This window comes from Meleagris gallopavo, chromosome 16, assembly GCF_000146605.3.
Source record: "Meleagris gallopavo isolate NT-WF06-2002-E0010 breed Aviagen turkey brand Nicholas breeding stock chromosome 16, Turkey_5.1, whole genome shotgun sequence".
NCBI lineage: Eukaryota > Metazoa > Chordata > Aves > Galliformes > Phasianidae > Meleagris > Meleagris gallopavo.
In genome coordinates this window covers 12,132,860-12,158,373 of record NC_015026.2, presented here as the reverse complement: position 1 = coordinate 12,158,373, position 25,514 = coordinate 12,132,860, and the positions used below count along the sequence as shown (strand labels likewise).

At 39.1% G+C, this 25,514-nt stretch overlaps 1 protein-coding gene across 4 annotated transcripts in view; it reads right to left on the bottom strand.

The window, feature by feature from the left end:
- TRRAP (transformation/transcription domain associated protein) overlaps positions 1 to 25,514 on the bottom strand; it is a 74,553-nt gene that overhangs the window by 12,815 nt on the left and 36,224 nt on the right. For 2 of the 4 annotated variants that reach the window (XM_010719681.3, XM_010719682.3), the window contains exons 46-65: positions 24,758 to 24,904; positions 23,553 to 23,755; positions 22,685 to 22,806; positions 21,659 to 21,872; positions 21,223 to 21,402; positions 20,753 to 20,899; positions 20,000 to 20,119; positions 19,436 to 19,723; positions 18,806 to 18,943; positions 18,333 to 18,445; positions 17,716 to 17,851; positions 14,452 to 14,643; positions 10,597 to 10,825; positions 10,118 to 10,383; positions 9,338 to 9,438; positions 6,469 to 6,670; positions 5,277 to 5,441; positions 3,631 to 3,721; positions 2,409 to 2,608; positions 1,638 to 1,899 (exon numbers count right to left, since the gene is read on the bottom strand). In XM_010719681.3, coding sequence (XP_010717983.1) covers positions 1,638 to 1,899; positions 2,409 to 2,608; positions 3,631 to 3,721; positions 5,277 to 5,441; positions 6,469 to 6,670; positions 9,338 to 9,438; positions 10,118 to 10,383; positions 10,597 to 10,825; positions 14,452 to 14,643; positions 17,716 to 17,851; positions 18,333 to 18,445; positions 18,806 to 18,943; positions 19,436 to 19,723; positions 20,000 to 20,119; positions 20,753 to 20,899; positions 21,223 to 21,402; positions 21,659 to 21,872; positions 22,685 to 22,806; positions 23,553 to 23,755; positions 24,758 to 24,904 — 3,516 coding nt within the window. The remainder of the gene's footprint in view (positions 1 to 1,637; positions 1,900 to 2,408; positions 2,609 to 3,630; positions 3,722 to 5,276; positions 5,442 to 6,468; positions 6,671 to 9,337; positions 9,439 to 10,117; positions 10,384 to 10,596; positions 10,826 to 14,451; positions 14,644 to 17,715; positions 17,852 to 18,332; positions 18,446 to 18,805; positions 18,944 to 19,435; positions 19,724 to 19,999; positions 20,120 to 20,752; positions 20,900 to 21,222; positions 21,403 to 21,658; positions 21,873 to 22,684; positions 22,807 to 23,552; positions 23,756 to 24,757; positions 24,905 to 25,514) is intronic. The other 2 variants (XM_010719683.3, XM_010719684.3) reach the window with 1 other exon arrangement.

Sequence of the window (25,514 nt, the reverse complement as noted above, 5' to 3'; positions counted from 1 at the left end):
AGCAGTAATTAAACATTTTTAAGGGTTTTTTGTTTGTTTGTTTGTTTTACAAATGTTCTGAAGGAATCCTTCAGGTTTCGCAGACATGAGCCTACTGCTGTACTCAGCCTTCAGCTGTAAAGCTCCTGAAACCACAGACCCCCCCAGCATCGTATCTTAAAGGAAAGACACGAAGGCAAAGTACAAAAGACCCAAAGTAACTCAGAAGCACCCCAAGACTGAGCGTGCCAACGTGGATAGCAATGAAAAGCAGCTGGACTCTTACTGCAGTGCAGACATATAAACCATTACTAAAAAAAACAAAAACAAGTCTAAACTTTTATTTAATGTATTTCATTTCCCCGTAAGCTTCAGTCAAAGACTCACAAAATGGTTCTGCTTTCACTTCCTTTCCCAGCAGCCTTCATCCATTAAAAATCTAATCATATGGTTCAGGACTTTCATTATCTGCTGTCATGCAACTGTTGTGCCTCCAAAAGGAACCATGCAGTGTATCGTGTGCACGAGATATGTAGGTCATATCTACAACTGAGCTGCTCTCACAAGATTCCCATCCGTTCACCTATTTTCTCAATGTTAGCAGTAAAATGCTTGAGGAAAAAATAAAAAGAAGAAAAATAACAACAAAAAACCACTGGAAATCTACTTGTCAAACTCTGTAAACTCTCCGCAACAGCGTGGACCTCAAACAACTTTATGTTAAAGGAACTTCATGTAACTGAGAATTCTAAAAAGAACAATCAGTCAACACAAGATTCACACCTGCAGAGGGATCGGCTTGATGCAGAAAGGCTGTGATTTTTAAATCACTACAAAGCCAAAAGTGAATTCTAACTCATGCCAGAATCATCTGAGTCAGAATCCCAGCAGGGTAAATTGAAAAGCAAAATCAGAGAAATATGAAAGCCCAGGTCTGCATAGGAATTCCATCTGTCCAGTTACAGACAACTAATAACTTTGAATTCTTAATTTCTGTCACATACAGCCACGTGGCCTTCACGCTTCTCAGCAAATGCATCACTGCACCCTGCTGTACACAGACTTCTCTTGGAATTTTAAATCAACTTCAGATCAAACATGTAACACCACCACTGATAAAGCAAAAAGCTGCTTCTCTCAAGTGCCTTTTTTATTAGAGCTGATTATTGATTCAATTTACCTAACAATGACGTGGGTTTTTGTAATTGTTTTTTTTCATAATCTAGTTATCCAAAACACCGAAACAATCTTAGTCATCAGAAGTCAATTGTTTTGAAAGATTCTACACAATATTGTGAACTGGGAGTCCTGCAGTGATAATTGCATTACATTCTACCATTCAACATAGAACAGTCATCATTACTGCCTTCATCTAAAGCAGGCAGTCTGATCCAAATTGCAAAAAAACTGCAGTGAAGTAATCTAATTTATTTTTAAACACATATGATTTGACCACAGGTTTAGGTAATAGAAATACGATAATATCCTCATTCTCTATGTTGTGTCTGGTTTTCATCTGACAACGTACGGAGCAACAAAGATAATACAAACTACTCCAGGTTGTGCCAAATGGCAGGGAGAATAAAAAGGCAGAATGCTTTCAGAGTTGAGCTTTGTGGGGAAAATTTCCCAGGAGATGAAGATTTTTAAAAAATTACCTGTTGTGAATTGCCCTTTTAGCTTCTGGAAGACGGGATCTTGAGCTGTCGCCTGCGCTCTCCTGGCTAGCGACTCTGAGGCTGCACTGGAAAACATGGTGGACACATTGGACACGTTCTCAAGTCCTACTCCAAAAGTGCTCACTAACTTCTTGACGAAGTTTAGGGTATGGGGAGTGATTTTGGCATCTGAAACAGCTCCGCTTTTCTCAAAGGCAACTGAATAGCACTTCGCCAAGCCCTGCTGCAGTTGTCTAAGAACCTAAAGACAAAATAATGATAACAAAGACAAAGAGTCAGGAAGATCAGGTCTTCTGATTTGGTGTAAGGAAACACTGTTAAGTCACTGCCAGGTAGACAGAACTGCGTGTACCACTTCAAGAGGCAAATAAGAGAAATGGAATAACAAGTCCACCTGCTCTCTAAATCAAATTTGGACAATAATTACCACCTGTCACAGACTACCAGATCAAGAAGAAAACTGGCATCTGTGGAATTTAGTATAAGAGCATCATGTTCCAGTTAGTACAAGCAACAGCTTAAATCCTAATGCTAGAGGCATTCGTCAATCTTTGGGAAACTCAAATACTGCTTCCATAAATAACTAAGCTCTAAAAACTCCAATCAGAGCAGCCAGTTCTAGGAATACATCAGTTTTCTAATCAAAAAGAAGATATGTTTTACTGCTCAGAAGTAATCCTAGAGAAATATTTTGCAGCTAAGTTTTCCCTAGAGGATACACACATATGAAACTGTGTAAGAGCCAAATACCTCTTCATGCCAATTCTCTCTGAACCAGACCATCTGATCTACAATGCCTTCCAGAGAAGACAAAAGAGTTGGGTGTAATTCTCGCTGCATGTGCATAATTCGACTGCATCTCCACATTGGTGCTGTGGCTCTGATTGGCCCAGGATCTGAGGCAGAGTGGGACTGATTTCCAACTGAACTTGGCTGCTGTTGCCCAGAATCTGGAAAGTGGAAAAGTAAAATCAATACAAAAATTCAAGAAAGACTTTACTCTTTATAAACTTGAAACGCGTCTGCATGCAATAAATGGTTTTGTTTTTTGGATTACCCACCAAGTTTCTGAAATTTTGTCAGTTAAGAAAGAAAACTGCTCGCAGTGCTGTTCAGCACTACAGACTTCTCAAAGCTAGAGCAATGTGAACACCCTTCAAAATCACACAGTGCTGAGTTTTATGCTGCCAAATCAAGCTCTTGAAGTAGTGGACAATATTTCATACAGGAGCAAATTAAGTAAACACTGTACATTTTGCCCCCCTCCCCTTTTTGGTGAGATCTCTTGCTCAACTGCAGGAATAAATACAACTATTGCCAACAACACATACTGTACAGTGTTACCCATTAGTAAAACTTATCTCCCGTGTTGCAACTCCACTGCACAGAGTTTTGGTTTATCACATCATGTCCTGCTACTTCAAACTTCACCATCTCCCAGAAACCTCATGTAACTCACCAGAGCAGTAGTTTGTGGCAGAAATGAGAGGAAGATATGTTATCAGCTACCACTAAGCGCATAAGTGGTGATATCAAGAATTTGGAACAAAAATTTCTCTTGCTGGACACGAATGTATTAAAGTATTATGGCATGTGAATGTATCATCTTCCTCCTCCAAAGGAGGAACAAAGGAAAATGAATCATTTTTTACTGCTCTTCCATATCTGAAATGCAAGACTTTTCTACCTAAAATCCAGTAAAGAGTGCATAATTTTGAGTAATTACAGTTACATAATAATGAAGATCAAACTCTTCTTGGTGAGCATGTTATTCAAGACAGATCAATAGTTGAAGCTCCTGTAGACTTGATGCCATAGAAAAGAACTGCAATAAAGTTCATTGGAAATTCTTTCCTTGGCCTTGAGAAGTTGCTGCGTTTCCTAGAGCAGCTATCCTCCCAGGAAAATCAGGGAAAGCTAAGGATAATGACAAGTTCACAAATTCAAACAATTTCATCTGTATCAGACTCACCGCTTTTGTAGCGCTCTCGCTGTTCTATCTTCAAGGTCAAATAGAGGGTTCTGATAGGGAAGTAGACAGCCTGGGGATAGACTCGTCCCACCTATTTGGGGATGTACAGACACACTTAAGGAACACTGACTACACATCAGATCAACACATACAGATGCCGTGTGTAAATAAGTGCAATTCAGTAATAATCCGCTCCTTGTTTTAAATAACAGCTTATGGAAAACTAGGAAATTGAAGATCGTTCCAGTAACAGAAAACCAAAGAGGATGAAATGGTGACTCCCCCCACACACTGTTAAGACATTACCTAATTAGTGCTTCCAGATAGTACTGTTCAATAAATCTGAAAATAGCATAATGCCAGTGTACCTGGGCCAGCTCACCGATCTTACTCACATACATAATGGAAGAAAACAGACATAATGACACCAGTTAGTCTTTAAATTAGGCCACATTTCCCAGTGAGCCCCACGTAAGTGATAAGAAAGCCCATTAGAGAGTAACTTTACTCCAGCTAATTGCGGCATTTAATGTAAGGGGATACCAATTTCACCAAAAAAAGATGTCAGCTCCCATAATAAAACAATAATAAAAAAAAAGCTGAAGGAGATATTAACATCCAGCGCCTCCTCTGAAATCCATACATCTTTTCTATTAAAGGAAAGAAATGATGTGTCTAAGTACTACCCACAATGGAGCACATCTTAGGACATGATCAGAGACTCCTCCAGCCACAAGTGCATTAAATCATGGATTTTTCTCCCCTTCCTCCCCTCCAAATGGGCATGGCAAGCCTGACAAGTTTTGCAATGGCACTTTCAGGATCTGCATGTGCTAAAAAGAGAGCTTAAACTAAACCATGAGCAGTTCCATCCCTGAAAACATATCTGAACCCTGTTCACATTAAGCAATAACAAAACAGTATCTAAAAATAATCTCCCTTAGTGCAAAGCCATGCTGTAAGCCAACTTTATGCTGAGACACAGGCAACGTTCTGTTCTGATCCTGTTTTAGAGCAGAGGGCAGTAAAATCTTAAAATTCCAAGGTAAGATTAACCAAAGCTCCTTTGTCTTTTCAGAGGTACAAACCGAGGAAGTCAGGTCCTTCACCTAACTCCTGAAACACTACCCTTACTTCTCCAGTCACTTGACACACTAAATTTTGAGTGTAAATTTACAGCACCTCTGTGAAGATTTCTGAGGGTGACAGTGTTAACTTTTAAACCTAAGTTTAAGAAAAATAAGAAGCTAAAAAGTCTGTCCTTTACTCACTACTTACTCACTAGAGCTAGCAATTTTTTATTTTTATTTTATCTCTGCTCTTAACACGACAAACATTTAACATTCCTAAATGTGCACTATTCTGCTCACAAAAATGTAATAAAGAGATTTCCAAGGGAAATCTAAAACGTGTTAAGCAAATAAGGCATACAATTACACTAGGTTTAGTCTCATTAAGCATTGCTCACTTTGAACTTAAAATTATTCTGCTTCTAGGGAGAAATTAGCATTTATTAAATTAACAACAGTTGCAAGAAATAACGCTTTTTAAACTTTCCTAATTTGCTTTTAAAAATTCTCATATATCTCATCTTGAAAATAAAGATTACAGACAATAAAGAACCAGTGTTCATCTTCTGTAGCTACCTGACTGATGAGGTTCAGAAGGAGTTTGCCCTCGGAGCCAACCAAGCATGTTAGCAGCTGTGGAATCCAGGCCAACCACTGGATGGGTGGGACACCAATACAGTACTTGTCCACTGCGTCTGCCAGTGTGTTCTTATCATCATCAAAACTCAGCAGCCACAGAACCTGAAGCAGAGTTTCGAGCAGACATCTCAGGGTTTGAACAAATTCAACACGTCAGTGGGATTATGCAGGAAAAAAAACCAACATCCAGATAATTACTGATATGATACTGAAGTCCATTTATCTATCGAAGCCTACCCTGGTCAGTGTAGGATTTTCCCCCAGAAATAAGATTGAAAGGATGTAAAAATAAACACGTATATTTAATGGGTCGGTGAGGGGGCTGGAGTGGAAACTGAGGCATGTTTCATACTGCCTATAAGTGTGATCTTCAGATGTGTTAACCCGAATGTTCCTGTTCCTGTCTAACCCTAACAATACTTTTTTACCACCACATTTAAATGGAAACATATCAAGCACTGCCTGCTTGTCCTAAGCACTCACAAGTAACTGAAGCTGTATTTGTGGACGCAACAATATGACATTTAGCAGGAGAGTACAAAACTAATAACTGTGTTTGGCAAATGAACTAAACAGAAAAAAAGTAATACAAAAATTCTGAAAACGAAGCACTGATTTTTTCAGAAGTTTGCTCACGAGAACAAAGATTAAACCAATGACAGCTGACATTGTACCAGTAGTAATCCACAGTTCCTATTCCTGATGGAGTCAGAAGGGCAACGCCTTCAAAACTAATCCCAGTTAAGTAGCTGGAAGAAGTATTTGAATAGAGCTGAAAAAGTGGGGAAAAAGCATTGTTAATTCTAAGGCTTTGACATGGCAAGGTATCTGACTGAACTATACAGCAGAAGGACACAAAGTCTTACATGAACTTAAAAATCATTAACAGTTATGCAAGCAAGGATGTTACTTGTCCCCTTCCCTCCTGCTCCCCACAAAGAAAGAGGTTCCACACCCTAAAATATATATATATCCTAATGAAGAAAACAATCCATGATGACTTCCATGCAATGACTGTACAGCAGCCAAGCATACAGTTTCAGCCTCGAGTGAAGCTTTTAATCAGCACCTGGTATTTCTCCAATTACAACAACTTGGGCATATGAATGTTCAAACACCAGAACCTTACCTTTGCTAAATATTTTCTTGATTTGCTCTCATTCTGATGACGACACGCATGCAGATAGCAAGTAATAGCAGACACACCCAGATGAAGCTGACGTTCTTTCACAAAGATATTCTCCAGGTAATCACCCCACATTGCCCATGCCTTCACTAGGACGTCGTGCATCTGTACAGCTGCAGAAAAAGCTTTGTTTGCTTCTTCAGACCTGCATTGTGACAGGAATGAATGTGAGTTTCATACTAACAAAAAAATCACTAAATCACGTAACAGATTTCTGATAGGGTACTCAATTATGTTTGTAACATCGAATGGAATTTTTCCACTAAGTTCTCCAGTAAGGGCTTATGATTGCTTTCTCTTAGCTTTCCTTTATTTCAGCAGCTATGAAAGCGAATGGTTCATAATGGAAACAATTATGCAAATGTTTCAGATCCCCAGATACTCCCTGAAAAACTAAAAGTCCCAGTACACTGCAACTGCAACACAAGCAACAGAATAAGACTCTGGGGAAGAAATGAATAATAAATGATTGCACAAGAACACCAGAAGTAAGGAGGACTGAGAAAAAGGAAAATTGAGAAGATATGGCATTAGATATCTTTTGGTGGACTCCATCTTGCCTAACTGTTCTCCCACCCAAACTCCAATTGATGTTACCTGGAACAAGTCAGCTCCTCACCCCCAAAGCTGAAAAGTTAAGAAGTTGGGGGAAAAAACAAAACAAAACAAAACACAACAAAAGAAATCTAATCATACAATTCTTGGATCCACAAAAACAACAAAGCAAAGTTTGGTAATTGGGAAGTCCTCTCTGTGTTCCCTCATGTTTCCATTTCAAGACTTGGCATATTTCACCCCAGCATACACACAGCCTTCAAACTTAGGCAATGTTTCGGGTATAAGGCTAAAGAATGAGAAAACTCACATGTACAACTGAAACAAACTTTTAAAGCATTTCAGGACTCCTATTTAATAGGAACCTTCTCTCTTCTAGAATAAGCAGAGTAAGAAGCAGGACAAAAAGTAAAGTAATGCTTGTCTGTATTTTTTATATCATAATATTGGCTTGAAGGATTACAGTGAATTAAAATGATTAGCTATTGAGACAAAATGATAGAAAGGAAGTAATTTGGTCAGTCAAACACACACTCATTGCTATGTCACACAAATACACCGCTTTCTTTTAGAAGCTTTCTGCACCTTATGCTGAAGGTTGGAAGCCTCGTAGCAAGGCAGCAGCCTGATAAATGACTTCATATGACTACTTCCCTTTCCTAAAATCAGGACTTTTCAGCAGATCCTCTTTTCTACCTCTCTACTATCCATCATTCTTGACACCTGAAATGACTTTTTAAAAATGCTCTCTCCCCACCTTGCTCAGCAAATGGGCAACACCAGAGGTGACCTCCAGCTTGCAAAGTGCTTGGCACACAGGTCAGCAGCAGTTACGCATTCTCAGCATCAAGACTGCCCATCTTCTCAAGAGTAACCATCCCAACATCCCACGTCCAGCTCCAGTGCTTGAAAATTCACGTTTGGGTTGTTTTGCAAGGTTAAGATACATGTTTTAAACAGAATCCCTTATCTGTTCGATCCTGAAGAAAGATGTAGGTACAGCTTTTGCTGTCTTTTAGTTCAACTGCATGAATTTTGTTTACTTATTTATATATATATATATACTTTACTTATTTTAAAGTGGGGTGGAGGAAAGGCAGACTTTCTTCCCTTTACACCTCAACTGAACCTAAGCTCATTTATGGCCATAAAAAAGCCCACTGCACTTTCCATTGAAGTAATTACATTCCACATATTTAAGTTTCTCTCTTGTACCCACAGAAAATACTCATTATTTCCTGACTTTAATTGCTAGATGGGGTTGCAATGTATAATTTAGAAGCTGATGGACTTCATTTTGAAAGTGTCTGCAATGCAGAGGTAAAAGAATGATTCCATCTATATGTAACATTTAGCAATATGCCATTAAATACCACATGCACAAAAAAATGCTGGAATCTGAAGGGCTGTTTTTAAGTATCACCCAATAAAATTTGACTGCTGAAATATTTTCTGTTGAATTAGAGAGACCCTCCTCAATACAGTAAGATGCCTGCCAGCATTACAGTGAAAACACTGGAAAGCTGATACTGTGAAAGTAAAGCTTACACTTCAGCGTTACATTTTTGTAAAGCAAGCCATCTCCGGAACAAAAACATCAATCTATTCAGTCCCATCTTCAACGAGTTTATGTAACATTTTCATTTTGAACCACACAGCAGATTTTTCTATGGACTCTGAACTATGCCATCACATATTTTTCTTTCCCTTAACAGACATATACAGTGAACAACAGAACGGGGAAAAAAAGAAATAAAGATGGAGGCTAGCTTTGTTTAGGTAGCTATAATCCTGTAGATTGAACAGGGCTTTATCCTTGGTTTTATATGTGATACTTACACTGAGACTGTAATTAAAGTAGCTTCCTTTTGTCAACTATGCTAATGTATTGGCTTGTTTGAGATATCAGTTAGACATCAGTCAGTCTAACTAAAGAGTCATAGAACCAGGAAAAAAAAAATCTTACGCTGCAAAGCTTTGGACAAAAATATTCTCCCTGCCTCTTCCTTCTGCATATCTCTAAAAACAAACAAACAAGAAATAATGGATGTAACGTTTGCTTCAAGTAGCTCTGGATATTAACAATCATTCCATCTTCAAACTGAAAAGGAACCACCGTGTAAAATTCTACTTCCATATACAGCTGTGCCAAATTTTAGGCTGGGATAAACATAGGGAACAACTTTCCTGATCAAATACTGTGCTGAAATACTTCTCTCAGATGTGTGCTAACGCCTCCTCCAGCCAGCATACTTACTTGTTAATCTGTGCCAAGAACATTCCCTTCAATGCATAGAACTCAGCAGTCATCTCCTTGGTGAAGTACTTCAGATTGGTCGATTCAATAACTTCAAGACCCTGTTACGTAAGTGTAGGTGAAAAAAAGCCTTCTAAAACGGACGCTTCTATTAACATGAAAATACCATAAAAACCAGCCAAAATGTCCCCTTGAAATAGCTTGGATTTCTAACATTTGGGTTATTTCCCACTTATTTTTCATTTAAAAATAGTGTAGACTGACAATAACTTTAGGTTTCATTTGGTCCACGCAAAACTGATTGATACAACAGACAACACTCATCAGGTGATCAGTTATCTTTTGCCTACCTTATAATTATGCATCAGAGTTTTCTACCCACAATCACACTTTTTTTCCCTTCTTTTTAACTCATTTTCACTTCAGTATGCCAGCAAACATCACTCATGAGCAAGCTGCTCAAAAACCCTAACATGCCTTACAATTGGCACTGCCCTTTTGCAAATAATGTATTTTCAAAGTCCCTTCCATTTATCCACTTTGTAAGACTTCAAAATACCTATTTCCACTTTGTATTTCTTAGTTTAACTTTTAGAACGGGTCAAAGAGGACAATGACTGCTTTCGTCCCTTACAACACTACTTAACACTAGACACAGTATAACATGACAAGGAAATCGACCCTGTCCCGAATACAGGCCATTTATTTAAATCCATACATCTGACGGCCCTCCTAACCTTCCAAGTTCTAATAACAACATCAGAGAAAAAGCTGCTGTACCTGCATGCATTCGTTTTTGCCCATAACTCCCGCCAGCTGAAGGTAACATTTAACTTGCTGGCGAATCTTCTGGAAGCAGTCCACGATGGGCACAGTTGGAATTGTATGAATACGACTCAGGATATCCAAAGCTACGTTGACCAGCCCTTGTTTTCGAGCTATCTTTCCATACTGGATAATTGCTGATGCAGAAGCATGAACTCCCAGCATCGCGTTATTGGAACTGGGATCATGCTGAGAACTGTTCTCGTATGCAGTTACAATGGCTAGAGACAAAACATGAAATGTTGTCATTATAAATGAAACCATACACACAGCAAAAGCTCACACAACAGTACGTATGAAATTACGACTCAATGGAACGCTTGAATGGAAACTAAATAAAAACAATCTTGTCCAAGCCAACAAAACTACTGCATATTTAAATAAAAAGAATTAAAAAAAACTTATTTCAAACAATGTGTTGTCTGGAAAATTACATGATGAAGGCATGCTGGACCAGGCAGTTTTACCCTGGTAATGATGCTGTCTCCACATGAAAATGCTGCTCCAGTGGGATAAATCATCTGACACAATAGGTAACCTGTTCCTCCATGTCTTTACAACAGTCTTCATATCATGCAAGCTGTTGTTCCTCCCTAGATTAGTTGGCTGCAGTCCTGCGTTTATTTGGGCTGCTTCTTGAAGTTCAATTATCTGCTGTGCTGCCTAGAAAACAGTAAGCAATATAAAATCATCTTAAAACAGTAAACTGGCCAAGATCCATCTGATCAGTTCACCTTTAACTCATCAAGTAAAGAAGCAGCTACGCTGCCTGGGGACCTGTCCACTAATTGCACAAATAACCAATAGCCAGTAGTTATCAAAGCAGAAAAAGAAAAGACAACCAAAAGCCACATGCTTCAGCTATTAACAGAAATGCTATATCCAACTGCTGATCATCGGAACAGAATTGCTATCACCAGGTAGCTAGTACTAAGAAACAAACAACCCAATTGTTTTATGAAGTACACAAAGGTGCCATAAATTTCCTTCCTGAATACTTGCAAGAAGGTCACTGCTTAAATTCAGGCTCCACACATCTCTGAACCTACCACTGTAAGAGATTCCCCCAGCAACCTCAGCTTGGAGAAGTTACTTAGGTTAAAAATGTTTTTTTATAGTGACATTGCAATCCTCAGGTTAATGAAGGGAACAAACAAGAGATGGCAGCAGTCTCAATCCTGCTACAGGCAGCAGACATTCTGCTAAACTTCAACAACCCCAAGAAAAGGCCCACAAACTTTAATGGAATTTAATTATCCGTAGTACAATAAAACCAATGTAGTATTCTCCAAGCTACCTCTTGGCAGATAGCAGTTGTATTCATTGTTAATCAACCAAATAAGATAACTACTTAAAAAAAAAAGAAAAAAAGCCATCTAAATTTACCCAGTGAAATCTCTTGAAACAAAATAAATTAAGCAAAGTAATATTTTCCTACAATCATCTCAGTATCAGCTCTCACAACAGCTTAACCTTCATCCTGCACCCATTCATCACATAAATTTAATTTTCTCACAGGTATTTAATCACATACTATCTGATATTAAAAAAAAAAAGTAATTACTGCACTGCAAATTCATGGCTGCATTTGTACCTCTGTCACTCATTGCCTAATTTATCATTTCTTCATGAGGGATGTCCACGCATTAGCTGATTCTAAACGCTTGTTTTAATTGATATCTGAAAGCATTTAAGTTATTTAGCAATCCTAGTCCTTTCATGCTACAAATAGCACGCATCCAGAGGAGAAAAACTGCAAATATCAGAGAAAACTTATGAGGAAGGACATCATTTAGTCAAGTTCTCAGAGCACCAACCCAAGAAGAAACGCATCCCCTGACACCAAATCTCAGATATTCCAGAATTTCCCCCTTGGAGACAAAAGGGGGAATTGCAGTGAGCACTGACCTGCCTCAGCTGCCACGTACCGCAACCTGAAGAGGACCGCAGGCCTCCGCACTGCTGTGAAGGGGAACCCAAATCCCACCTGCAACCCCCAGGTGCTGCTGCACAACACAGGACATTCGCTTTCAAGAAGCTCCTGGAAGCGTTTCGAGGCCAAATCGCATTTTTTAAAGATGAGTTTGGACACCTGCTTCCATTCAGTTACACTTGGCAATAACATCTACTCTCAGAAGTCCGCCTCTTGCCGTTCTGAATTGCTTGCATAATTAAATCCAAGGAAAGCTAAAGGTGATGACATTTCACACGCTTTAAAGGGAAGCAGAAGTCCGTTTGTGTAACAGAGAAATGTGTGAAAGTTGTGAAGGACACAAGCCATACACTTCTCACATGTTACACGTCTTATTTCATCTCACGTAACAAATAAACTGCATCATCTGCACGATCACAGTTGTGCCAGTTGCTTCACAAAACACTCCTGCAGGTCTCAAGATCTTCCAAGCTTTTCCTGCCTGGATGAGAACCAAGTCTTTTCCCCTAACTTTCCAAGTGGATTCTCAGTAACACCTGAGTTAAGGAGCAGGACCAAACACACAGAATTTGAACATCTTTTTTAAACTGCATTGCCAATTTGCCTGAAGAAGAAAGATTGAAAGCAAAAATAAACATCTATCTGGTGCACAGTATCTGCAAACCAATTTACAATTAAATGCTGGAAAAAGCACATTATTTGTCTTGGAACATTTAATAATTAGGTCTAAAATATGGTAAAAACAAGCACTAAGGACCTGTTCAGCAAGGATGAAAGAAAAGACATCTTCTACTTCCCTTATTCCAATCATACTTCCTTAGAGAAACAGAATACAGCACATCTCTTATGAGAGAAAAACATTTTTAGGACTCAGAAGTACCCAACCAGCTCTGCCTTCCCATAGAAATGGATGACAGAGTTAAGGAAAAAGTAAAAAATGGCACACACACAAAAATGTTAGCTTTGCCCATCCTCTTTGTACACACTGAGTTACTCAACTGGAAAGTTACTCATCCTTTCTAAGTCGAGGATTCCAGTACGCACACAAGGCTTTCTTTAAACATCAGTGCTGGAAAAGATCCAGTGCAACACAGCACAGTCATTTTATAGACTAGGATGAAGTTCAAGTTACAAACTTCTCTTCTGAATAATCCTGAAAGGAGCTAGCAGAGGTGAGCCGGTACTGTGCTCTGCGTGCTTTTTGTGTTGCTGTTCAGTTTCATCACTGTTTCTTTTCAAAGTTCTCGTAACTCAGAACCAACAGACTGCCTCTCGTTTATTCTGAGAACAGCTCACAGCTTCACTGTCAGAACGCTGCCCTGACTTCACGATTAAGCTCCTCTCAAACCTTCACGCTTGCTTTGCCCATTTTTCTTGCCCAGAAAGCATACAGATCTCTTTCAGATCCCAAAGTAAGGCCACAGGGCTCCAACCTCTTCTGATATCAGCGATCTGTTCCTTCTCAATTCAGCAAAATGCCCCTGACAAAGGTTACTGCTGTCTCAAGTCTTCCAGCTGACTTACTCTCGCAAGTGCTCTGTAACGTATTGGAATTAAAATGAGCCAATTAGTTGGAAGCAGTAACCTTTTCAATCAGCACAGCTAAATTTGGAAGGTACGCACCCACACGCAGACAAGGGGAATTACTGGAATATGGTCTCCCACTCAGACCAAAGACATTTTCTTTCCTGCAGCTGGCATCAGATGGGATGCAGGGAGCAGTGACCCCAAAGCCCTCCCATCTGTGAAGCAACATATTAAGAATTCTTTTTACAACTCACTGCAAAGATTTTAAGGCAATACCAATCAGATCCTGCCAAATGACCTAGCCAGGCGCTCCATAAAGCTGAAGACCCATGCTTGAAGCTCTGAAGTACACATCAGTTCATCTGGTACAATCCACGCTCTCTTCCTCTCCATGTCTAATCAGAAGTATCACGTAATTCAGAGATGAAACTCCTTCCTAATGCCATTCCCTGCTGCTTTACTTTGGAAGATATTTCAACACTCCCACAAGTATTATAATATAATACTATACCTACTCCAAATAGAACACAGTTTAAAAGCCATTAAATGGTCAAGCACTCCAAGTGCTGCAGTGCACGGTGCATTAGCCCATAAAGAAGGCTGAGTCGTTTGTCAGTTTTTAAACAGACACATCAATACACCACAAACAGAACACATTCAGGTGAACCATAAACCTTCCAACTAGTCCCCCTCAATATGCACATTCTGCAATTTCAACAAAGAAAACTAGGAGAAACCAATCAGTTTTAGTAAAATATTTCATACCCACAGTCACCAACTGAAGCCTGCTGTCAGCACATAACTGATAAAACAAGCTTGCGGTTCTTACCTGGAGGAGGGGAGTGTGAACATGGGACACCACGTGGGGAAGCCTTCGCCACTCCCGAATGGCCAGGCTGCTCGCCATCTCCACCAGGCGCTCAATGAAGTTCAGCTGCTGCTCCTCAGGGTGGCAGATCGCTAAGTATCCTCTGTACATGTTCACTTTCCAAGCCATTTCTTTTGGACAACTCAACTCCACCTGGTAACGAAACAGAAGGAGGTCTGGTAAAGATTACTCGTGCTTAAACATCAGAGTTTTCTGATGCATTTTCTAAAGACTTCTTGAACACTCGGGTTCCTTATTTTGTTTAGAAAACAGCCTAATTTCTACAGTTATCAGACTAAACCACCACAATTTGTCATAACAGGGGCTCAGGCTCTAAGAATCATTGGTGAGGGTAGGCTAGCAAAGAAATTGCCAGCTCAGCACAAGAGCAGAGGTGCTGCACACAACCTGCTCAGGGCACACCGCCAGGCAGCCGAGGTGCAGCTGAGACAGCTAGGCAAGCTGAAAGCAGTCCTGCAAGAGGAGCACGAAGCTCACTGCCAACCAGTTCACCCTGCACGAAAATGAGTGCTTCTCAGCAGAGCCTACTGCCTCCGAAATGCTTCAGGGGCTCCAGAACATTAGCTTCTCACTTAGAAGGATACCATCCCTATCTGTCAGCATGTTATGCCAGCATTATACTTCCCAACTGCCTGCTAAGTTTATCAGAATAAACAGATGATTTTTCTTTTTAAATCATCTACACATTGCCTTCCCAGTGACATCAAAACCATTTCTAAATTCAGGTGCACAGTCAGGAGGCAGTACTAAAATGATTAAAATAATTTTAAACCATTTTCTTAAAAATCTCGGACCAGCAGAAAAAACAGCAACTAAAAATGGCAAAACACTTGAATTGCCTAGCAAGGAAATCCTGATTTTACAGAAATCCTTCCACATTATCTTCCTGTTGATGTACTGCACCTTAACCATTACAACTGTTATTTCTGCTTATCCCCAATTGGCTTTTACGCCTGAGACTGCAAAGAGAAACTGCCAGGCACCAGCCTTACACTTACACAGTGAAAATCATCTCTTTTTTATTACGTTATCTACTGGATCATTAAACACAACGGCAATGTGAGCACATGGAAATGAGCCTTGGGTCCTATCAAAGGCCACACGGTATTTTAATAGCTCAGCTTAAATAGGTAGATTATTTAAAGCGTTTCACTAAGATTTATGAAAGCTGCTACATATTTGCCATCTTTTCTGACCCTCTTCTGACCCAGGGATCACTGCAGAGATTCACATAATTGTACATTTAAAATCAGTTTTTCAAAGTCAAGTTTTAAAGAACAGCCACAGAATACCATCAGAATTGGAGCAGTGAGTATAGCAGCAAACCCACCGCTCCTCACATCCTAGTATTTATACAAACACGTGTCCTGATGCATCTTTTAAGGGAATCCAAGTGAAGCCACAGAGGCTCCATTTACGGTTTTCAGCAGCATCTCCTCCAGAGTCAATTAGTGAAGGTTCCCATTACTGAAAATACCTCATTTGATGTAACTGCCACTACAGCACATCAGCAGCTACTTGTGCTTGTCACTTCTACTCAAATCCATTTCCAAAACCAGACCCTGTCAGACGTCATCTATTTCATTCTGGTCAAACTCAAGGTTTAATATACACCATACAATGGAGTTCTTATTTTAGGCTTCAAAGGTTTTTCAAATAACACAGTTCCTATAATCAGTCGGTAGAGTTGAATACTTACACATAAAATAGCAATTTTTTAAAGAGCAAGAGAAGTTAATTAAAATGCAAATATCACCCGTTAGATCATTTCTGCAGCTGCAGTACAACTTGCTACTTATGCATTTGGCTCCATGTGAACTGATAAATGCTAAAATGCATCCTTAGAGGCAACTGCTTCATTCCAACCATCAGTACTGCAAGCGTGGGAAAATTCAATTTCAAATGCTGTAATGGTTGGACACCCTTAATTTAGGTTCCAAAAAAAAAGACACTCCCTTAAATTAATTAAACAGCTTTTCCAATTTTCACTGTTTAGCCTTTAAAGCAAATCACACTGACTGCACGTACCTATATAACCAGCACTGCAAAGGAATAAACACAACATTAAAAAATGCAACTGGAATTTTCAGTCTCATCTTGAAGAAAGGAAAAGGAAAAACACAATTGGGTGTATCTATCGTGGGAGAATAAGTTGTCACAATGAATTTAACGCAGAATTCTCACCCTTCAGATTTCAGTACTACATCTGATCCGTGTTTCTGCCTTAACTAACCACAGATGAACAACTCAACTACGAGAAGCAGGCCTGATATCTTACAGCAGCTTCAGGAACAATAATGTGAGCTGATTCTCACAGGATGGATCACAAAACAGTGGGGAAAAGATGCCTAAGAGGGTAAGGATGAATTTATCTAAAGATGGCCTTTCTCCCCCCCCCACCCCTCCTCCCTTTTGCATGTGGAAGAACTCCCAGTTTGATCTCAGAAAAAATATCTACCTGTGTGATTTCTGTGGCATCTTCTTAGAAATCATGGACATTCCAAGCATGTTTCCCTGGCCTCTTAAACTTCATTTACACACACACAGAAAAATATGTTTATAGATACTTGGAAAGAAAAAAGAACTTGGAGATTTTCATCTTTTGAAATATTATTTTACATTGTGTGCCTCCCGCCTTCAAAGCCTCCTGTGACAGGCAGAACTTCGTGGAGCACTCATTCCTTAGGCAGACAGATTCATTCTCCAGGCACACAGATGCACTGAATGCACAGTCTCATGAGTAAAATCCAGGAAAGGACAAAGGGAAGGTTAAATGTTTTACAAATGCATGTTGTTCAGCAAAATGAATTACAAGCAGAATACAATAATGAGCTCCATAATGAATCAGGAAGGTCAATAGCAGGAAAGTACAAACAATGAATTCTATCCCTTACCAAATGAGGAAGACAACTGCTCCACTTGCTACACACAAGTTCCTCAGTTTCAAACAAAAGCTACACATAGTGCTATTTTCTAAAACAGCGTGTAACAAGAAGAGCACATCTCTTCTCCTTCAGATGAAAAACATGTCCAGAAAGCCTGTGGCACATCAACCCCTGGGATGCCAGAACCCTACCAGACAAGGTAGCCTGATCTATTTGGGCCTGCTCTGAATGCATCTCTGTTCCCTTCCAATTCAAAGCAGTCTGTAGTTCAATAAGCCCTATATTAAAGTAAACATGAACACAGAAAGTCCTCACTCACCTGCACCAGAGCCTCCTTCATAGCAGTCCAGTTTGAGACCCTCCATGCACATTCCAGTACCAGGTAAGGATTTATATGGCCTTTCGACTGCCCGTATTCTGTCAAAGGTTCCCACTGGTTCAATTCTTTGGAGCAACTAAGAAAATCAAAACCACTGTAAGTTTATTTACTACTACTACTACTACTAATAATAATAATCATCATCATCAATAAAAGTGTCTTTAAGTTTTGTATTAGATTACCAACATATTTGTTTCTCCGTGAACTGCTCTGCAAGCACTGCAGATATTTTATCCAGGTGGGAGGATTTATTACCAGTTATGTGAGCAGACAAAAGCTGCACTTTCTGTCTACCTTAACAACAGTTTTAAGTAGGAAAAACAAATTTTAGTTCCAGTCTGATTCCACCAATATCAAATTACATTTTTACCAATCTTCACACAAGTTACGAGGGTCTCGTAAGGGAGTATAAAAGTAGGTTGTTTTTTTTTTCCCCCTTAACTTTCCCCTGTATTTTAAACGGTCTGAGTGAAGTGTATTCTAGCAACTAAAGCTTTAAACCAGCTGGGTGTCCTCCATTGCAGGGTAGCAGTGCTTCATCAGCTTTGAAGTCTTACCGAATCCAGTGATCCTCCCAGAGCTGATACTCAGGAAAGATGGAAGGGGAAGCATTGTTCCGTTCATGTTCTTTTTTAGCCTTTTCCATTGCTTTTTCGTAAGTTTCTTGTGCCTAAATAAAATTCATAGTGATTCATTCCTCATTTACTATACACACATTAGCTCAATATTTACTTCAAGAAAAAAAAGTGCATTTTAAATAGAAAGGAAAACCATCAGCAGCTTGTTTCTGAAATAGTCATTATTTTGTAGCTTTAGAGGTGTGATGAAAGCTGATACATGTACTCAAAAAACTTACCTCATCTAGGTATCACATGGCCTTCGACTATTAATTTAACCAGAAGAGAAGCTCTACTTCTTATTTTAGATAACTGAAGTTTCCTACATTCCTACTCAGTTCATTTTCCCTCTGACCATAATACTCATCCTAACAGTAGAACTACCCAGACTGTCTCCAAAATCAAGAGCACACCTGTTCAAAGAAGCCATGCTGTTCATAGGCGATGGCCGTTGCTGTCTCTGGGAATTTACAGCGTTTCTGCCACAGTCCAGCCCACATATCCTCCTCTTGTAACAAAGAGTAGAGCTCAGCAAGGGAATCCAGTATTTCCTAGAACATTAAGCACATGTTTCTCTGCAGTCTGTTTACAGACAACTCAGTTTTAATCAGCTAATAACTTCTTAAGGTCACATACCAGCAGACATGACTTGTTAGGGAAAGCATACTCCCCTTGGGGGAGACTGAGGCAGCAGACACTTCCACATGAGATTTAAGGTAAGGAGCAGAAAGGGGCTGATCTGGTTTTACAGAGTTGCAGAGAATTACTTGCAAAAGCAGAGTTGAAAAAAGGATCAGGAGAAAAATACAGGAACTTCAAAGCCAGTTGAAAGAAAGGCAGGAGAAGCAGGCAAGATACAAAGTAATCAATACTGCAAACCTGTTCAAAACACCCAAGGCCAAGAATTTCTTAGCTGAACTAAAAATGAACACCATTTCAACAAGTTTCTAAATACAAAGATTCCTAAAGCAGGGCTGTTGCACTGCACTGCCACCACGTTTTGCTCTCCACATTTCGTAAGGTGTGTCAGTGTAACACCTCACCTGCTGAGGAGGAGTTATGCTTTCCTGCTCATAAAATTCCGTTGTCTGTTTGGGCTTAATTTGTAAGCTCAGTCCTTTTTCAAACGCTTGATGTTCCAGCATCAGTGTAGAACGAAACCAGAGGTTGTGAGTTTTCCCCAGGTACTTCAGGACACACGGCCTGATGGGGATGGGAGGCACACACTGAGACATGGCTTCCACAAAGCAGTTCAGTGCGCTCGGCTGGCAATCACGCTGCACTTGATGGCTACCACTGCACAAGAAAGGGCTTATTTCACCTGCTAGAGCCTGGAAGGAAGAATAAGGACAGACAAAACTTAATGAAGAGTTAAATATTATGGAATTCGGATTCAAAACTTTGTTACTATAGCATCACTTGACGTGTCATTCTCTTAGTAAAAGGAAGGGCCCTGCTTCTTTTAAAAGATGTACTGATGGAGACAGGCAGCCTCAAGCAGACACACAAAATGGCAAACTTCTCAAAGCAAGTGAATAAGCCATTTACTACACATTTTTCTGGAGCACCAGTCATTTACAAGAGTTTATTACAAGAGAGATTCTCACATGTTGTTGCCTGTCAGACAAGATCTTCCAGAGTCGTGAGAAAAGCTGGATCCAAGTCTTCTCTGCTAATGGTGTAGAAATATGACATAACTGAACAAAGGCACTCAGCAGTGCTCCAGTCTAGAAAAGAATAAAATTAACAGCGCTGAAAAACAGTTCAGTTGCATAGTTTGAGCAGTCACATAAATGCCTTTTCCAACATATCAAAATGTTTCTTTCAGCAATGAAAATTACAGTAGAATTAATTTAACGCTATTTTCATGTTGATCAAGACTTTGCTTCATCATTGTAATTTTTTAAAAAAGAAAAAAGGAAGGAAAAAGGAAAAAAAAAAGTTGACAACTATTTGGTAATAGAAATGATAGAGTTACTTGTTTAGAACTGTTACCACTGTGAAAATTACTTCAAAATAACTTTCAGCTAAAATTACCTTCTTATAAATTATTTAAACACAAGATGCTGATAACTTATGACTTTGTGCTCTGTCTTTGCCATCACCATTTTCTTAACTGTTGAAATATAGCAGGAAGAAATTTCATCTTTGTAAGAGAGGGATGCAGCAGCCGGTAGTAATTAAGCAAACCCTTACAGATTTTTTAAACGACACAATTAAGAAATTACATCAGATTCTACAGCTTCCCCATATAAAAAAATAAGCTTAAATACAATACTCAGAAACAGAAGATAAGAAGGTCAGCCAGGAGATCTCAGTATCAAAATGATTCTTCAGGAAAGCAACTACAGAGAACCGACCTTCACTTCACGAAGAGAGTCGAGAAATTTGTCGTGGCGGTTGGTCAGCATGTGCAGCTGATTTCCAATGTCCTTCTCAGAAAGTTCCTTAGTTTTGGGTGTGCTGGTCTGATCTCCTGGCGCCAATTCAATGTCAATTTCCACATCCTACACAGAAGCAGACAACTCAAAGCACGAAGGTATTTTATAACTACTTTTTTCCCTATACAAAGTACTCTTCCAATCAACCTATTCTGGTCAGTTGTTCAGGTTCAGAAGTAGGACTGCTAGAGTGCTGCATTAAGAAAGGGCTAAATGAATGATGCAAGTTCTGAGGAACAGGTTAAAACAATGCACCACAAACAAGGTATAGAGAACAGGCTCTGCACGTCATCTTTGGGGCACATTCTCCAAATTTTTTGGATGTGAAACAAGGAAGAGATTTCTTCATTAAGAAGTTACATTTTCCCACGATGTTTTCTGTAAATTACCTCCTCTTTGGATTCACTGTTCTCCCTTTCCCGAGGCTCTTGTTTGACGTGGGTTACCATAGCAAATGCTGCTCTATCGTGACTGTCAGCCAGGTTGATAACATTGGTGATAGAGGGCAACATTGCACCCTGACAACTTGTCCCGATCGTAGTATTTCTCTCACAGACAGCCAGCAGGAGCTAAGACGTTAAAAAGCAAAGAGGCTTTTGAAACAGACATTTTACTGCAGTATTTCTAAGACAATCTCTCTACAGTTTCATACCTATCAGCAAGAATTGTAATGTGTCCAAGGTATACCTGTCACGTTTGTTCAATAAATACAGTTTCATCTTTATTTGATTTCACTGACATCAGTTTGAAGTTCACGACCGTGCTATCAAGACTGACATATTTCTAGAATTCTAATTGTATTCCTGAGAAGAGTAATTTCCCTACCTCAATGCACTGTTTTATCCAGAAGTGATTTCCCATTGCTTCCCAGTTTTGAGAGCACGTCACATAAAGCAGACGCTCATAAACACGGCGTTTCATAGAATTGTCAAAGACCTCAAAAAATTTGGCTCGTATCAGTGGCTGGGCGCAGCGCAGACCCGACAGAAACGCTGGCTCAAGCTTAGCAGTAAGTTCACTCCCAGAAAGATTCTCATCCCTAAAAGAAATACAGGTGAAATTACAGGTATTAGAAAGAGAAGCCCTCCATTTTTTGCAGATAACATACAAAAATCAAGGGAGGTGATGGTATATGGAAGGCTATGTAGGGCAGCATGCATCCAGGTGTAGTGTTCTGAGGGAAGCAGCAAAGAAAACGTTGCTGCCTGATAGAAAACCACCCCCAAATTATCACAAACTCTTCTAGGATAAAATTCCAATTGCCCAAATTGTGAAATAGTATCAACTTTGTCCACATCTGTACCTGTTTGAAATGCAAAGTAACACTCATTGATAAGAATTTGAGTACACCACAGCTTTGCACATTAACCAGTAAACAGAATGGCAGCAAACAGCTGAAACAACATGAACCATTAGCACAAAATAACAGCTGGCATTTCTTGAATGCTACTGTTCTAATTCTTTTATCACATTACAGAACCCAATTGCTTAGCTTGCTAAGAAAATCTCCTGAGAGTGCATTTTACAATACATTTCCAAGAAGAACAATTTTTATACTCTTTCAATATAAAAGCAGAGACAGATTTTAATTTTCAACACAGTACACCCTAACACCTTGGTAGAGGGGGTATTTTAACAGATCCAAAAACAAAATCCTGTCTAAGTATCATTTATTTCAAAACTTCCCTCAGTAAATATGTCTGGTGGTTCCAGAAACATGAACTGATTCTGAATCATAGAAAAAAATCACTTAATTCAAACCTAAAGAGATCGATGGTATGTTATAAAGGTCATCTACAGTACAAATTATGAACCAATAAGCTGAAATAAATGATTAATTGCTATAATTACCTATAGACATAGTTAACAAGGTCTAAGAACTGGGCATTCAATTCAAGGTCTTCCGGAAAACGCTTTTCAATGTAAGTCATCATTTTCACCAGTAAAATGGACTTCTCCCGGAGAGTGGGTGTCTGTGTTAAAAGAAGACATGATTAATTTTGTCAGTTCATCTTATAACATGCACAGAACTGGCATATTCTAAGTACATCTCAGCTACCATTTTTAATCACTCTTTCACTCCTAAGTATTGAAAGATAGCTTGCTAGAAGGTCATTGTTCTTAAAAAGAAAAGATACTCACACATTTATCCTTGTAACATAAGCTAGAGAATTTTAGAATTATAGCTAAATCACAGAATCATAGAATTGAAGAGGCTGGAAGGGACCTCTGGAGATCACCAAGTCCAACCCCCTGCTAAAGCAGGCAGATGTAGGTTGAAGTGTTTCGATGGTTACAAAAATTTAACGTATATTTTTTAAAAAGTCCCTTTATAAAGCACTGGATTGTCAAGTGCTCAACTCTAACTGATACAAAACACAGCCAGTTAAGGAGGTTGCAAAATGTTATAATAATATGACTGAAACCAGCATTAGAGGCCCCCTCCTCCTGAAGGATTCTCTATCCAAGTCGATGTGAAACATTTTAAACCTTTATTTAAACCACATTCTGGGCAGAACACCTAACAGAAGTCTGTAACACGCTAAACATCTTTAGCTCCTGTTATTTTCACATGGGATTCAAAATATTCAAAACCTCACAGAGGGTACATCAGTTTATGTAGCAGGTCCTTGCAATCCTCCCTGCAATACTTGATGAATTATAACATGCACGTGTTCAGTATTTGAGCACGGTCATGATTTTCTCCTTCCCAATTTACCTGATTAGCTGCCATTGGGGAATTGTTCTTCACCCACTCTTCAACAATTTTTACCACTGCACGAAGAATTTTTGCATCAGTAGACTTTTCAATTAGAGATGTTAGAATAGCTTGTATAAAATTTTTCCTCATTTCCATGCTCATCACAGCCAGGCGAGTTTTTACAAGATCCAGGCTCAGCATTACCAGTTCACTTGTACCTGCTGTGAATGCAAAAATCCATTACAATTGCATATACATGCCCGAAATGCCTAGCAAAAACATCTCCAAGATAAGCCACTGTAATTTCAAAAGTGGCAAGAAATAAAATCTGTTGCCTGGACATAGATCTCTGGAAACAGAAATAATATTTTCAGTGTTATCACTTTCCAATCTTAAGCAACCAGGGACACAGAGTTGCTCATAAGTAAATAAATAGAAATCACCCACTTAGAACCCAAAGGGCAGGTCTTTGAGGCTTCATGTCCATAAAGCTCTGCTGAAAGTCATTACAGAACTCCAATACCTAAACACTGCAATTAAACTTGTGAAAGAAATGCTCAATGATGCAGCATACCTATCTGGTTCTGTTAATTTCCTACCTTTCTTATCAGTCAACTTTAATAATTTTCTCGTTGTTTCCCATTGTTAGAAAAATTTGCAAGGTTTAAATCTACTTGACTAAATATAGTCTGGAAATGTAATGGCTGCATTTCTTCATAATGATTTTTTTCAGTAGCTTATTCATCCATAAATAACAGCATTCTCTAGTAGTTCTTTCCATAGGAACATCTAAGTTTTTCAATGGCTCATGACATAATTCATTTGATGACAGAACTGTACAGACTGAAAAAGATGCTATTTTAGGATAAAAACAAAGACATCACTTCAGCAAATTTATTTCACAAGCAGTGCCTCTGTTGCTTGTCAGCTTCTCTCTCCCTTGAATACCATCAACTCTGGAAAAATTTCACTATTTTTATACACATGCCATAGCTCAAGTATTCACAAGCCACTCATTGCAGCTCATGTCTTAAGCTGGCATAGGAACTCAAAGTGCATTTTTATCCTTCAGTACTTCAGCAGTATTTATCACTAATTCTCTTGTCATTTTAAATATGGACAGAAAACTCTGCCAAGTCATTTGAATCCCCTTAGGATTAAGAGATTTTAATACTTTACAATGTTCCTAATCACTAACATTGTTAAACTATGTAATGGAATACCTGTGTTTGTTTCTGCTGCTCCTGCTGTAGCCTGTGGGTTTAAGTGTTCCCTGACCATCTTCTGCAGAGATCGCATGAAGACCGAAATCAATCTGTCAATATAGCTGGGATTGTTACTGCATGCAGATTTCAGAATCATTAAAGTACCTGTTGATAAAAACAACAGTAACAGAAGCAAAACTTTAATTGAGCATGGTATGAGTAAGACAGAGGCTCACAAATACTAGACTGAAAAAATGAACCTACAGAACAGCCAGTTTTGGCACGCTTTGGGAATGCATGAAATGGAGCACACAAAGCTTCTTAAACACAGAATTAAAAAGATTTGCACCACTTGAAAGTTAGACTGTAGTGTTTCTTTTAAACAAGCTCTGGACAAAGGGTAAAAAGCATCTTTGTGGGTGAGTTTGTCCTGAAGCACATCCTGACACCTGACAAATAGGCTGTTCCCAAGCCAAATTACAACAATCTGCGCAGACCACAGAAAAGAACAGTGAAGGACATTTGCCATTTAAATCAGCAAATTTTCCAGAACAGTACAATTTCAGATCTGTACTACCAACACAACCAGTCCTGGGCAGACTGAATGATTCCAATATGTCACTGTCATGTATCAGTGAGCTTTCTACCAGTCAAATAAGTATGAATAACAAGAAAAGAAGTCCATTGCAGAGGGGGATACACTAAAAACTCAGTTGCTTGCTTAACAAAAAATAGTATTTTCAGAGTTTCTCGCATAGTGAAAATTTGTGATCTA